At 51.0% G+C, this 13,859-nt stretch overlaps 2 protein-coding genes across 3 annotated transcripts; both read right to left on the minus strand.

The window, feature by feature from the left end:
* Positions 1-375: 375 nt before the first annotated feature.
* Positions 376-8,270, minus strand: Dctn3 (dynactin subunit 3). The gene is made up of 7 exons (XM_021160052.2): positions 8,129-8,270; positions 6,284-6,368; positions 5,327-5,413; positions 2,834-2,917; positions 1,875-1,933; positions 832-891; positions 376-692 (listed from the first exon to the last, which is right to left on the minus strand). Exons 1-7 carry the CDS (start codon positions 8,222-8,224, stop codon positions 603-605), a joined length of 561 nt encoding a protein of 186 aa, XP_021015711.1. The 5' UTR covers positions 8,225-8,270; the 3' UTR covers positions 376-602.
* A 654-nt stretch (positions 8,271-8,924) lies between these two features.
* On the minus strand, positions 8,925-13,573 carry Arid3c (AT-rich interaction domain 3C). 2 transcript variants are annotated; one of them, XM_029476674.1, is made up of 6 exons: positions 13,121-13,573; positions 11,228-11,411; positions 10,830-11,119; positions 10,097-10,279; positions 9,796-9,885; positions 8,925-9,422 (listed from the first exon to the last, which is right to left on the minus strand). In XM_029476674.1, exons 1-6 carry the CDS (start codon positions 13,296-13,298, stop codon positions 9,322-9,324), a joined length of 1,026 nt encoding a protein of 341 aa, XP_029332534.1. In that variant the 5' UTR covers positions 13,299-13,573; the 3' UTR covers positions 8,925-9,321. The 2 variants fall into 2 exon arrangements, with proteins under 2 accessions (XP_029332534.1, XP_029332535.1); XM_029476675.1 differs by lacking the exon at positions 9,796-9,885.
* Between the last annotated feature and the right edge of the window lie 286 nt (positions 13,574-13,859).

A 13,859-nucleotide genomic window follows, 5' to 3' on the forward strand; every position in this document is an offset into this window, starting at 1 on the left:
TTGGGCTCTTTCTCTGGCTACTGGTATAATGTAGACACAAGGCTGTGCTGCCTTGGTTCTGAACATCCCTGCCTGCTCCTCCATGACCATCTGACATGTGGGCCCACCTGGTCTTCCCCAAACCCTGTGTGGTATAGGCGTCCCTCCTGTGCCCTCCTTACCATAGGATGATATTTAGAGGGTAATTGGCAAGTATGGGGTAAATAAATATACAATGCCCCACTGTATCTGTCAAATGATGTAAGAACTCTTTATCTCTCAGCAAACCAGATCAGGAGTATAGCTCCTGGCCCCACCCCATGGGGTTGACAGCTCTCCCCTTCACCTCCCAAATCCTCCCAGCTGTGCCCGTCTTACATCAGCAGGCCAACAGGCTCCTTTAGTGATCGTTCAAGTTTATTGTCACTGGAATAAATACATTGACAGGGAGTACAAATCATGACTCTAAGGTAAACCTGACCCCTGACCTCAGAGCCGCCAGTCGAACACAGACAGGTAGTATCTGAATTCAGAGACGAAGCTGTCTCTGCCTTATAGAGACAGGTTGGTGGGAGGCCCTCGAGCCGCCTGCCTTCCCCTGGTGGGGACGTGGGGAGTGGCTGTCATTCCTCTGCTGGCTTCACTTGCTTGGCAGCCTCTAGCTGGCAGAGTAGCTCATCCCACTGCACAAACTGCTTGGAGAGAAGCATTGTCTGGTGACAGGTCAAGGTGACAACAGGGTTTTGAATGACTCTGCATGAGCCCACAGGGGTGAGGGTGGGAGAAGAGATAGATGAGACTGTAGGAGGGGGAGGAGAATACCCATTAAGGAGCATGAAGCACAAAAGATACAGTTTTGTTATACTCCTCCAGGAGAGCCTTGGACTCTTCAGTGATCTCCACACACTGGTCCTGTAAGCCAAAGTATAGCTGAGGAGTATAGCCACGTCCCACCAAACTTCCTGCCTCATTATTCTCTCTAAACCTAGAAGACATGGTGCTTGAATAACCTCCAGTATAAGGAGCAAACTACGAAACAGGCGCTCTCCATCCAGGCCGCCCACATACTGACCAGAGCAGTTGCTTTCACACATTAACACACCTCTCCTCTTCTGTCCCCAGTTTTTTTTTTTAAGGCTTTATTTATTTTTATTTTATGTGTATGGGTATTTTGCCTGTATGTGGGCGCACCATGTATATGCAATACCCAAAGATGCCAGAAGAGGGCATCAGATCCTCTGGAATTGGAGGTACAGAGGTTGTTTGTTAGTGGCCATGTGAGTGTTCGGGCTGAACCCATACCCTCAGCAAAGAGCAGGGAACTTAGGGGCTGAGCCATCTCTCCAGCACCTCAGTCTCTATGTCTAAACAGTCTTTGAGCTTGAGAAAAGGTATTTCACCCCCAGTCAAAAACAGAGCCCTAGGCACTACTGCCTACCTCTCAATGTCAACCTTCTACTATCACAGAAAAGCTCTATTCTGGAAGGCAGGAGTCCTGCATGTGGCCCTAGGAAACCTTTCCCCTCCCTGGGACAACTGAGAATAGAGGATAAACCTCCATGGAAAACCAAAGGTCTAGGACTCTTGGTGGGGGTGACAGTGGGCCATGTGGGGGTGGGTAACAGTGGGTGGAGGGGTGACAGTGGGTGGGGGCTTGGGTAACAGTGGGCAGTAGGGGGTGACAATGAGTGTTAGTGGGGTGACAGTGGGTGGTAGGGGTGACAGTGGGCAAAGGTGTGAGGGTGGCGGGGGGGGGGNGACAGTGGGCAGTGGGGGAGGTGATAGTGAGCAGTGGGGGGTGACAATGAGTGGTAGTGGGATGACAGTGGGCAGTGGGGAGGGGACACAGCTGACATGATGTCTGCCTTCCCTTCTGGTCCTCTCTCCTTCCATACCTGCTGCTGGATGTGGATCTGCGCCAGGCGCTGCAGGCGGGCAGCATGCTCAGGAACAGCTGTAAAACACGACGCACACTGCCTGATGTCTGTGCCCTCCCCCGGGACTGCTCAATAGTCTATTAGGTCTTCCGCAGGATTAGAGTATTGAGTAGAGAAGCTAAACAAACGCCAGGCTTCATCGACCGACTGCTGTAGCTGGAGGGGGCTCCTTACCTACCCCAGCCTCACTCCAAGACACATGAGGTGGGGGTGGGTAGAACAGGTGCCCAGAAGACAGAACCTTAAAGTCCTCGGTATTGCTTGCTACGAGCAGGGCCAAGTAAAGAGACTTTACTTATTACAGGCCCTGCCCCTTTGCTGTCAGCCCAGCAGGGCTAATGGATAATATCAGCCTAATGGGAGAGGGAGCTTAGGTGGGCTGGGAATGAATACCAGGTCCCTACACTGGCCCCTTGGACTCCCCCACACGCTGACCGCCTTGCCCACCACGCAATGCCTGCAGCTTTAGGCTGTCAGATACTCAAGTGGGTAGCTGATCAGGGAAGGGACGGGAGCTGAGAGAAATACCTCTAGAGACAGGCAAGATGGATATCTGGATTCAATTAAAGCCACTGCCTGCTTGTCAAGGCCCAGGCCCGGGGACTCTTAGCAGTGCAGCAGGAAAATGTCTCACGCGCCTGGCAGGAGTTCTGACAATAAAATGTGGGCTCTGTAGAGACTCGAAGGGATTGGCAGGTGGGGGAAAGCAGAAGGTGTCTGGGGTTGGGACGGCTGGAACTTAGGCTTCTGTCTTAGGCCAAACCACTTGAGGTCCTAGATCTAGGCTCTCGCTTGGGGACTGTAACCATAGTCAGGTAGTAGGCTCCCACAGGGTAGAGCTATAAGGAGCAGACTCAGCACTGGTACAGGGAAGCCTAGGCCCCACCAACCACCTCCCTAGCAAACCCCAGGAGTACCTTTGATAGGAGCGCTGTCCAGCACAGGCACCAGGGCGTTCACTTGTTCCAGGAGTGCCACCTGGGAGAGGATGAACTGCTCCTCTGGAGCACAAAGACAAGATGACAGGAGGGAAGCAACCATGGCACCGCTATGCCAGTCACTAGGAGGCAGGGCCCCAGGGCTGAGCAGCCCTGCCTCACTGGCCCCTTCTCTAGGTGTTCATTTCCACCCTGCCCCACCTTTCCCGGATGCTTCTGCCTGACTCTTCCTGGGCCTCAGAAGCATCTCGTTCTCTACAAATCCCTGCCCTCAAGTTTTCACTGCAGATCCTCCTCCTCTTGTCAATAACTTAGCAGGTGCTCCTAGTCCATGGGAGACAGAGTAGTTCAGACTTGGTTTTCCCTAAGCCAAGGGCCCCAGGAAAAATCTGAGAGAGGAAACATGTGGCAGACCGTATCGGGTGGGTTCTGCTCGTTGGCTCTCAGAGGCACGGGTAAGTACAGATGACAAGGGAGCTGAGACAGAGTGGGAGAGGCCAGTGCGGGCAGAAGCAGGGTCTGGGTTCCAGTGTATGAAAATCCTCAGAGCAGAAGGTGTTCAGGACAAGGCCGTCGTGTGCAAACTAATGGAGAAAGGGACACTTGCCAGCCAGAAAGAACTCACTGAGCTGGCAGGGAGAGCAGGCCCAGAAGACTGAGAGGCTAAAGCAGAAGGATCTTATCCTAGGAAGGAGAAGACACTGGGGCTCCTAAGCAGGCCAAGATATGATGGACATGCCCGTGAAGCCGTGACATGAAGAAAGGAAGGGATAACTTGGGCATATGACTGTCTTTGTGTAAGTGGATGCGTGCTTCCTGTGGCAGAGCACAGAAAGGATGGGGAGGCTGTAAGAATCCTTGAACTTAGTTAGTGTCTGAGCTACGGCCCTGTGGGAACTCTGATGCCCCTCTCAGCAGGAACTGCCTCTCCTCCCCAGTCCTCGGTGTCACACAGTGTCACACAGTCATCATTCTCTCAGGTAGGTTACAAGCTCAGGTTCCTAAAGCAGGGACAACTCCCTGTACTTGCGTTCATGAGGACAAAGACTTTCTGGTTCACCACTGTATGCCTTGTGCCCAGAATAAAGCCTAGTTCACAACATATGATCAATAAATGTTTCCTGTTTCCCTTTACAGATTTCTTCTTTCCTTATCCTTTTTTTGAGACAGAATCGTGTTATGTGACCCAGGCTAGCCTTGAGCTGCTTGTAATCCTCTTCCTCAGCCTCCCAAGTTCTTAGGACTCTAGACGCATGACCTCTGTGCCTAGCGTGGCTGCCACTGGATGAAGGAACAGACAGAGGAGGTCAGAAAACCCTGCTGGCAGGATGACGGACTGACTAGAATCTCCGCCTAGAATGCTGAAGCCCCAGCCACGATGGCAAATGCAAGGGGAAGAGGGAAGGAGCCTGCTCCTGCTGTATGTTCTCTATAGAGAGCAAGCGGTGGGGCTGGAGAGATGGCTTGGCCGGTGGAAGAGAGCATCCTGTTCTTCCAGAGGGCCCAGTTCAGTTTCCAGCACCCATGCTGAGTGGCTTGCCACTACTATGAACCCCAGCTCCAGGGAGATAGGATGACTCTGACCTCTGTGTGCACCGCACTCCTTTGTGCAGGCCTTTCCTCAGACAGGTACATATGGTTACACAATAATAAATATTTAAAAAAAAAAATAAACCCCACTGACAAGTTGTTCCTTTGGTCACATATATGTGAGTCTGTAAGGGTGACATTGTAGGCATCAGGATAATAGGTACAGTTCAGAAAGGAATACCATGTGTTACAGCAAAACAGGGAGCGCCACAGTGCCACTCCACATACCACTGGCATTGTTGTGGACAGTTAAGGGCAATGTTCTTGCCAAGAGAATCAATGTGTGACCTGTATATGTGGTACTCTAAGAGCTGAGACAGCTTCCTGAAAAGCGTGAAGGGAAAGGGCCAAAATAAAAACAAAAACAAAGACACCAGAGAAAGGCCCCTATGTGTGTGGAAGGACCAGGCGGCCCCACCCAGGGAAGCGCACTTCACGAGAACGTCAGAGGAGGAGGCTGAGTGGCTCAAGCCTGTTCTCTAGGAATGTATTGTAACTTAATGTATAAAAAGAAAAGATACAGGCTGTAAAATAAAAACAGGATGGCTCTCATGCTAGTGTTCTCCCTTCTCCTGGATGGTAATGTTCTTTGTGTCTGGAAAGAGCCCCTGTCCCGTGAGCACTGAGGAAGACTCTAAAGGAAGATCCCAGGAGGGCCTCTGATTGAGTGTTGGAGTATCGTCCATATGCCTGGCCCTGGGGTATGCAGCTGGCCTAGAGTATAGACTACGCCCAGTGCTGACTACAAATCCCACCTTGGGCCTTAGTCTGGAGCCAGGCCAGAATAAGAAGCTATAGCAAAACAGCAGAGGGAAGCCATCACTGTGCCTGACCCCTCCACACCTTTATCCTTGATGCTCGTGCACTGAGGTCTAGCCTTACCTGCTAAGATGAACTGCAACTTCGAGGCCTCAGGGATGGCAATGCGATCAATGTACTCAGGATCCAGGTATTTAATCAGGTCTTCAACTACCAAAGAAGCAGGACAGGAAAAGAAAAAGGAAATGGAACCTTGTTTTATAAATGAAGTTTGGAGGCTGGCAGGATGGCTGAACAGGTAAAGGTAAGTGCTCACAGGTCTGATGGCCTGAGTTTGATCCCTGGGACTACATGATATAAAGAACTGAGTCCCCCAAGCTGTCCTCGAACCATACATACACAAACACACACATGCACACACACAAAGTAAGTAAATGTTAAATGACGTTTGGGGCGCATTAAGCCTTAGGGAGGTCCTTGGTCTATGAGCTGACCACACAGCACCGGATCGCCAGCATCCACTGGTCCCCTGCTTTATTCCCCAGATTACTCAGTTATCATCATCTGTTCGTTGACCTCATGTTTTGGGGCCAGAAACCCAAGTGCTGTCATCCCTCGGCCCTGCCCCAACCCCAGCATCCCCACTCACCTATTCTCACCAAGGTAGAAGGCACCTTTTTATTCAATGCCATACGACAACCTAAGCTTCTGTCTAATTTCTAACTACTGAGAAACTTACAAGCTTCAATAATTTAAAATGTTTAGCTAAACCAACACTGGGGCTCTGAGTTTCCTTCTCAAACTTGCCTAGAGAAATATCATACCCTATCCCCCAAGGAGGTATCCTATCCACTAAGGGAAGCTTTGAAGAAAAAGTTTCAGTCCCCAACAATGGGCACTGGGCATAGGCTTGGGGTTTACCTACAAGAAAGCACGCCCAGTTTACCACATCAGCAGTGATATGCCTTTAATCCTCAAAGGTCTACTAAACCAACAGACACAGGCTGACAGGCAGGGTCAGGTTTCAAGGGGTACAGACATGGGAGGCACTGCAATCAGACACCTAACACAAGTGCTTACTCTTTTTGTAGAGAATCTTCACCCTCTCCCTCTTACTGGCAATGTTCCCTAAAGCCACCTGCACCTTGACCAGACCATCAGCCACCTGAAAGGAAGCAGAGGTTAATTCCAAGGTTTACCACTTGGCTTAAGACTCAGAGGAACTTGGATGTGATGGTCCATGCCTTTAATCCCAGTATTCCAGAGGCAGATGAAGGCAGATCTCTGTGGGATTTGAGGCCATCCTGGTTTATATGACAAGTTCCAGGACAGCCAAGGCTATTTAATAAAGTCTGTGGGGGTGGGGTAGAGGGAGGGAGGGAGGGAGGGAGGGAGAGAGAGAGAGAGGGGAGGGGCTGGCGAAATGGCTAAGTGGGTAAGAGCACTGACTGCTCTTCCGAAGGTCATGAGTTCAAATCCCAGCAACCACATGGTGGCTCACAACTACCTGTAATGAGATCTGACGCCCTCTTCTGGTGTATCAGAAAAGAGCTACAGTGTACTTAATGTATAATAAATAATTAAGTCTTTGGGCAGGATCGAGCAGGGACTGAGAGGAGCTGACTGGAGAAAGCAGGTTGACCAGAGCGAGCAGAGGCCCTAAAATTCAATTCCCAACAACCACATGAAGGCTCACAACCATCTGTACAGCTACAGTGTACTCACATACATAAAATAAATAAATAAATCTTTATTAAAAAAAGAGAGGAAGGAAGGGAAAAAAGAAAAGGAAAGGAAAGGAAAGGAAAAGGGAAGACCTGGAAGAAGGATCCTAATTTCTCTGTAGACTTTCAAGTCTTTGAAGTCTTTCAACTTTAGGTACCCTTTAATGTGAGAGGGAGTGAATCATGCTCTCCTTTGCAGGATGGGGGTGTGAGTATTTGTCTGCTTGGGGAGATAATAAACTAATTTAGGCTTTAATGGGGCATCCTTACATACTATATATTTCCTGGTTCCTAACCCCTATATATGGGCATGATATATGCAAATACCCTCACCCAGATCTTTCTTAGCTCAAGGCTGAGGAACGAACTGGCTGGCCTAGCTCTAGCCTCATACCCTCCACATCAAGTCTAGTACAGGAGACGGAACACTCTTGTTTTTTTTTTTTTTTTTTTAAGGTTTTTCGAGACAGGGTTTCTCTGTATAGCCCTGGCTGTCCTGGCACTCACTTTGTAGACCAGGCTGGCCTCGAACTAAAAAATCCGCCTGCCTCTGCCTCCCGAGTGCTGGGATTAAAGGCGTGCGCCACCACGCCCGGCATTCCAGAACATTCTTAATTCTACCAGAAGCGCTCCAGTAAATGGTTTCAACATCGTAAGAAGGGATTTTAGGGCACCTCTAAATTTTTGTCAAAATTCAGACACGATGTTCGCCCACATCGGAACACTTAGGGCTCAATTACTAATCTTCCTTATCTGGGCCTGCTCAGACCTCACCGCTCACCCTTTGGAGCCTTTATCCACCTGTGCCCTGCCTCCTCCAGGGCTCCTGTCTACGCGTAATTCATTTAGCAATTAATTTTGCACGGCTCTAGGATGACACTCCACTGTGGGCTTCAGCTCTTACTGAAACTCCCATTAATCAATTTTTAATTGCGTCTGGTCTCCTTAGAACGCCTGTGAGCGCGCGGAGTTTTTGTGAAAGTTGTCACCGAACCCATCTCAAAAAGGCTTAAGTATCTCCCCCATCCCAATCCCCTCGGGAACGGACCTCGAGGGTCCGATTGGTACCAGGAGGTTCTAGATCTTTGTTATTTCAGAGCCTGGGCTGAGGACGACCTGACAGAAGTGGTAACATCCGACCCTAGGGCAGGGCCAGTGGACCTGCTCCTGTCCGGCTCTGCCCCACAAACGGACCTCTCACCTTCCTGGAGCCTCGGGTCCCACCCGGCCCGTACACCCAGCGCTCCAGTTCCTCCACTCGAGACTGTAGCCGCTGCACATCGGTCAGAGCCGCCATCGTTTCTGCAGCCTGGCCGCAGCAACCCGGAACAGCCTGAGGGTGGGACGTCCGCCTAAATAAGAAGACTGGCCAATCCGAGAGCACCGTCACGCCTTGTAGGAAGTGACGTCACCGTTTAGGCTTTGGATGTCGGAAATAACCGATGTCAAAGCAATCTGGTTACCTAGGTAACGTCCTGGGTCCTAGTCCTATCCTGGTTTCCAGGACTTGGTTGTCAAGACTTTTAGTGTTCTAAATCCAGGATACGATTTCCCCCCTCCCCCATTCCCTGAGGGTTAGCGTATAAATATACGTATTATTCCAAGATAGGTTTATACCCATAGATCAGTAGGCAGCTTCCTGGGAGAGACACCATAAATTTTTGGAATCTTTTAAAGATCAAGTGAATTGTACCTAAGCCTCTTGTCGTCAGGACTTACACCCAAACAGTCTGATTTGTGACCGCGCTCTGTGTGGTGGTACTAGGAGAGAAAGGAGAGACAGGAGGATGACTGTAAGTTTGAGGCCAGCCTGCTCTACACAGTGAGTTCACGACCAGTCAGGGAACAATGTAGAGAAAGCTTGCTTCCCTTAAAAAAAAAAGTGCTCTTCTGTTCTCTCAGAGCTTTGTTCTTCTGCTTCCACTTGGACAGCTCAATGTAGTCTGTGGATCCCCCACCTCCCAGACCCAAGCAAGAAGAGGAGGCACAGGAGACAGGGGAAGTTCAATTTTATTTTCCAGATGCAACCCAAGGGACATCTTCACATTCAAATCCAATCCTTCACCTGCTTCCTGAGAAGGAGCAGAATTGACTCAAAGAGGTGGGGTACCAAAGGTGACATTGACATAGGGGTTACATGAGGGGGTGATAGGGGTTCTCAGGGGAAAGCTCTTTGGTAGATGCTGCTGGAATTAGCTAAGGAGGCAGTGTCTGCCTTTTACGGTGAGGTAGATGGAACATAATAATAAATTCCTTTGGTGTGGAGGTGGCATGCTGACATCAACCAGGACTGGATCCCAAAGTGGGCATCACATCCTGAAAGAATCAAGGTAGGAGGGTGCCTTCTCTCCCCTAAGCGATGATATTGGGACTCTTGGTTCTCAGTAGCTGCTTTCAGGGCAAGGTACTGGAAGGGGGCCCTGTAGAGGGTAGAGGTGGAGGATTGGTTGTACCCAAGGAAGCTGGCACAGGCTGGCGTCGAGCAAAGAGGATACCTGATAAAGGGTTAAAGAGATGTAAAATTAAGAAATAAATGAGAGAATGTGGGACTCCCACAAAGCACGGACAAGTCCCTCTGACCAGTGAGAAGCTCCTATGACATTGTGGGTAGCTTGAAGTAGGTGCACAATAAATACTCACAGATCTGTGACAAAGCAGACATCCCATGGCAACCATGCTGCATAGACCATGCTGGGACCCCATGCCATGTAGACAAATTCTTGAATCCATTTTAATGTAACAATCCTCTAAACCCCCAAGCAAGTTCAGATACTCCTGAACGTCATGCTCATAGAGAAAATCTAAAATCCCCCATGCCAGTGTAAACCCCAACTTCATGCCAATATAGACAGCCTGTAATTCCCATACCAGTGTAGACCACCCCATTGATCTCTAGTGCCACGTTGATACTGCTGATGCCACTGCCTGCCAGATTGAGGGGCCCATCCAACCGCTCTTCTGTCCAGAAGAAGGCAGGGAAGTCACATTTGGGGGAAGCAGATTTCACACTTAGACTCCTTCCTCATTCCTGCACTTGAACCCCATACCATAATTATGCTTCTGTCTATCAAGGGACCTGCCTGTACCACCTCCAGCATCCAGCAGGTGAAGAGTCTACCTTAGCCTCAACTCACTAACCCAAAGCCCTCTCTAACAAGCCCTTCCTCACCCCTTAGGGGAGCCTTGCCACGGGGCAGGAAACTGGGGGGTGCCCCCAGTCGAGGTGAGTCCACGGGGCCCATCAGCACAGCCCTCTTCTCCGGAGGTTCTTCCGGTGCCAGCTTCTCCCGTGTAGCTTCCGAGGCCAAGCCCATAGGTAGCGCCAGACGAGGGGGTGGGATTCCACTCTCCTCTGGTGAAAGACAAAACAAAACAAAACAAAACAAAACAAAACAAAAAACAGGCCATTCTGGTCCAACCAACCCGTGTTTGCATTTGATTCTTCCCTAGACCTGGGACCAATAGAGATAGTACAGGCAGATAAGCCAGCTTCAGTCTCTCCTCCCATCCAAAGACTCTGGCCTAGAGAATGAAGATGTAGAGAAAAAGGGGCCAGCATATATACGTCCGGGCTGGTTTAGGTCAGAGAATGTGCATGCTTTCTTCGCTCTTTGTTGTTAAATAAGTCACAGAAGTTGCAAACTACATCCAAAATGGGATCCCTATGCGGATAGCTGTGGAGTAAAACTCCTGGGGATGAAGCGACTTGAAACTCCACAGGCTTTCTTGACCTCAAGGCTCAGGATCAATAACTTAGGGATTCCAACCCCCCTGAGCCTCATCAGATCTTGCTGCGCTCATATCGCAATGCCCCCCACACCTGAGTCCCTACATTTTGATATTCCCTGTGCACAGCTCTCAGAGACGCCGGACCCCAAACTCCGCCCTCTCCCCCCTCGTACCTTTCTTTACTGGACTCGGGCTCAGTTGAGCGCAAGCGTGCGCTGGTAAACCAGAAGCAGAACCCTGGGTGGGACCCGGGCAGTGCGGGGTCGCGGTCGGGGCGGGGCCATGACTCGAGGCGGGGCCAGGAGCGCCCCGAGGTGTGGGCCCTGCTAAGTTGAAGAGCGGGACCGCGGTGTAAGCCTGGCGGCGGCCCTCACGCCGGTTGCTGTCTATGGCAGCCTGGAGCTCCCCTGGGGAACTGAGTGCCCGCGTCTCGCACTCATATGGGTACAAATACTTCATGTACCTAGGGGCGGACGGATGGGCGGTGGGAGGCTGGACCCAGCGGATGGTCCTACCCCCGCCCCTCCCTTCACTCCCGCGCCCCACCCAGCAGCCCTTCTGCTGTCCTCACTGGGTACGGAGCGTGAAGGCGGCAGAGGTGATGGTGGTGGGCAAACTGAGGCCGCGTGTGACTTCTCGCCACACTTTTCGGTTGATGACTTCCACCAGGCCTCCCTTGGCTGTCACCAAGCGAAACAACGCATACAGATCCAGCACCTGTTTGGCCATGATGGGTACCCGGTTCACTGGCGTACCTGGTGTGAAGTGGGTAGAAAGTCAAAGTCAGGACAGTAAGATTAGGCGTCTGAGGACATCTTAGGTATGTCCTTGGGTAAGGACAGGTCTCATGAAAGGACTTCAGAGGAAGGGAAGGATTACAGGCTGAGAAACCCCCCTCCAGTCCCCCACCTCCCACCACCTATAGCAGGAAGAACAGGAGACTAAGACAAGAAATCAGCTTGGTTTTTCTGTAAAGAGCCAGAAGGTAAATATTTATACTTTGTGGGCCAAAGGGTACCTGTTACAAATACCCAGCTCTGCGACTGTATCCAAGAACAGTCTAAGTGATATCTAAGAGGATGTGCGTGGCTATTCTCCAATGAAACTTTATTCACAAGCGCTGAGATTAGAATCTCACAGCCTGGAAATGTTATGCCTGTTTTAACTCTGTTTTCCAAATATGTAAAAAGGAAAAGCCATTCTAATCTACCAGACAGCCAGATTCCCCTAACTCTTTAGTTTGCTGGGCTGGCTGTAGGAAGGACTTCCTTATTCGCAGAAGAGCTATACTCCCCAAACCGACAACCCCCAAAGGCTGCAGGAAGCCAGGGGACAGCAGGTGCAGAAGAATCAGATGCTGCCTGGGCCAGCCAACTCCTCCTCAGCCTAGCCACCCCCGCCAGCCAGTCCTGACAAAGGGGCCTGTCGGAGCTGAGCGATGGGCCCCAGTTAATTCCTTACCGATCCCAACCCCTTCCACTGGCGCCTTTGGACCCGAACAATTAGCTGCAGCCTGATTAATGGGGGGAAATTATCGGCCCCGAGAGACCTCCTCCCCCTGCAGTTGAGCAGAAGGAGGCAGGGCTCGGGGTGTGGGCTGTTCTGTCAGACCACAGCCACCCCATTACCGGGAGAGAGAAGGTCCCCAAGAAGGTGCAGAGAAGGAACACTGGGGTTACCATGACTTGGGGGACAAGAAAACCAGGGGTCCTCACCCAAGGTTCTTGGGAAGGAAGGGACCAGAAAACGTTGCTGAGCGTTGTGTTGGGGACTGGGGAGACTTGGGCCAGAAGCTGTCCTGGGAGGGGGGCAGTGCAGCCAGTTAATTAGCAGCTTATCAGGCTGCGCTCTGAGTGAGTTAATTAGCTTTGTAGAGAGAGATAATGAGTCAGTGCTCAGACCCATGAATCTGGGGAGAAGCGGAAGTGATGGACTGCTGCCCACCCTCGTCTCCCCTGGACCCCTTCTGTATGCTTCCAATACTGAAATTTTCTGGGGAGAAATCCCTTCTCCACTACCCAATTCACAAGGCCCCTGCCCATCTTTTAGGAAAGCCTTCCTTCAGTCTAACTGTATTCCCTCCTGCTGNAGGACAGGTGGGGAGCTAAAGCAAAAGGAAATGGAGGGGAGATGANGCTGGAAGAAGGGTACACTGTATACAACCAAGGCGTTCCTGGGACCCTGCTCTCTCAAACCAGTCCTGACCAGTTCTCCCTCCCACCTTCCTAATTGATCTCACACTCATTAACCTGCCTGTGGGTCCACCACTAATTAATCCCTGGTGGAGAAGGGGGGCAGGGTCAGAGGTTAAAGATGCTATTGAGGGCCCAAAGGACAGGTGCCACCAACCTCAGGCCTCTGCAGGGAGGGCCTCACCTGGGGTCTCATCCTGAGGTCTTCCTTCCTCAAAACCTAGTCAGCAGGAGAAATGTCTAGGTATTTTCCCCCACATNGTTTTGCTTACCCCTCTTCTGCATGAAGCTAAATAGGTCATCCAGAAACTCCTTCCTCTTGGGGTCCGCATCGAGNTCATACAGCTGGGGAAGAACCAAGGTTATTCTCCAGCTCCACTGCCCCCACTTACCTCTCTCTGGAGCCCCAATTTGGGTGGTACTCTGGGCAAGAGTATTTGGTGAAGGCATGAATGGAGTTTGAAGGTCAATTCNCTGGTACCAGGCCTACCCCCAGGGACAGGCAGGGTGCCTTTATCTAATCTATCTACAAGACCTGTCCTAGCTAGAGGTGCCTCTAGGCAGCTCAGGCCTTGCACGTGGCAAATACAGGGAGAGAAGAATCAGGGAAGTACTTTCATGGCTCAGCCTGCTCTTCCGGGCAGAGGCTTGACTGTCCTGAGGATGGACATTCAGAGCCGCAGGAGGGGTGGCAGGCTGGGGCTGTGCTCCACACTGCGTAGACTGATGGATACTTATTCATTCCCCTTAATCCATATAAGGGCTTCATGCAATTCATATCCTCGTGGGCCAGGACATGAACTGGGGTGAGTTCAGGCAAGCAGGATGCTGGGGANCTCCTTATAGGAGCCATCTTGTCTGATCTCCTTCCAGAGGTGGTTACAGTGTCTACTGTAGAAGCTATCACACAGGCACCGGCCACACAACACAGAACCTGAGATGTCAGAAGGCTAGGAATCTGTTGGCCACCCCCACCCCCAACATTGCCTCCCAAGTCTAAAAACGAACAGT

This window comes from Mus caroli, chromosome 4 (genome assembly GCF_900094665.2).
Source record: "Mus caroli chromosome 4, CAROLI_EIJ_v1.1, whole genome shotgun sequence".
In the NCBI taxonomy this organism is placed as follows: Eukaryota; Metazoa; Chordata; class Mammalia; order Rodentia; family Muridae; genus Mus; species Mus caroli.

Coding starts and splice junctions, on each gene's coding strand:
- Dctn3 (XM_021160052.2), bottom strand. CDS start 8,224: ATGGCGGCTCTGACCGATGTGCAGCGGCTACAGTCTCGAGTGGAGGAA. Junction 5,414..6,283: donor GAAGATTCTCTACAAAAAGA/GTAAGCACTTGT, acceptor CTTCTTTGGTAG/TTGAAGACCTGATTAAATAC. Junction 1,934..2,833: donor GGACAGCGCTCCTATCAAAG/GTACTCCTGGGG, acceptor CGTGTTTTACAG/CTGTTCCTGAGCATGCTGCC.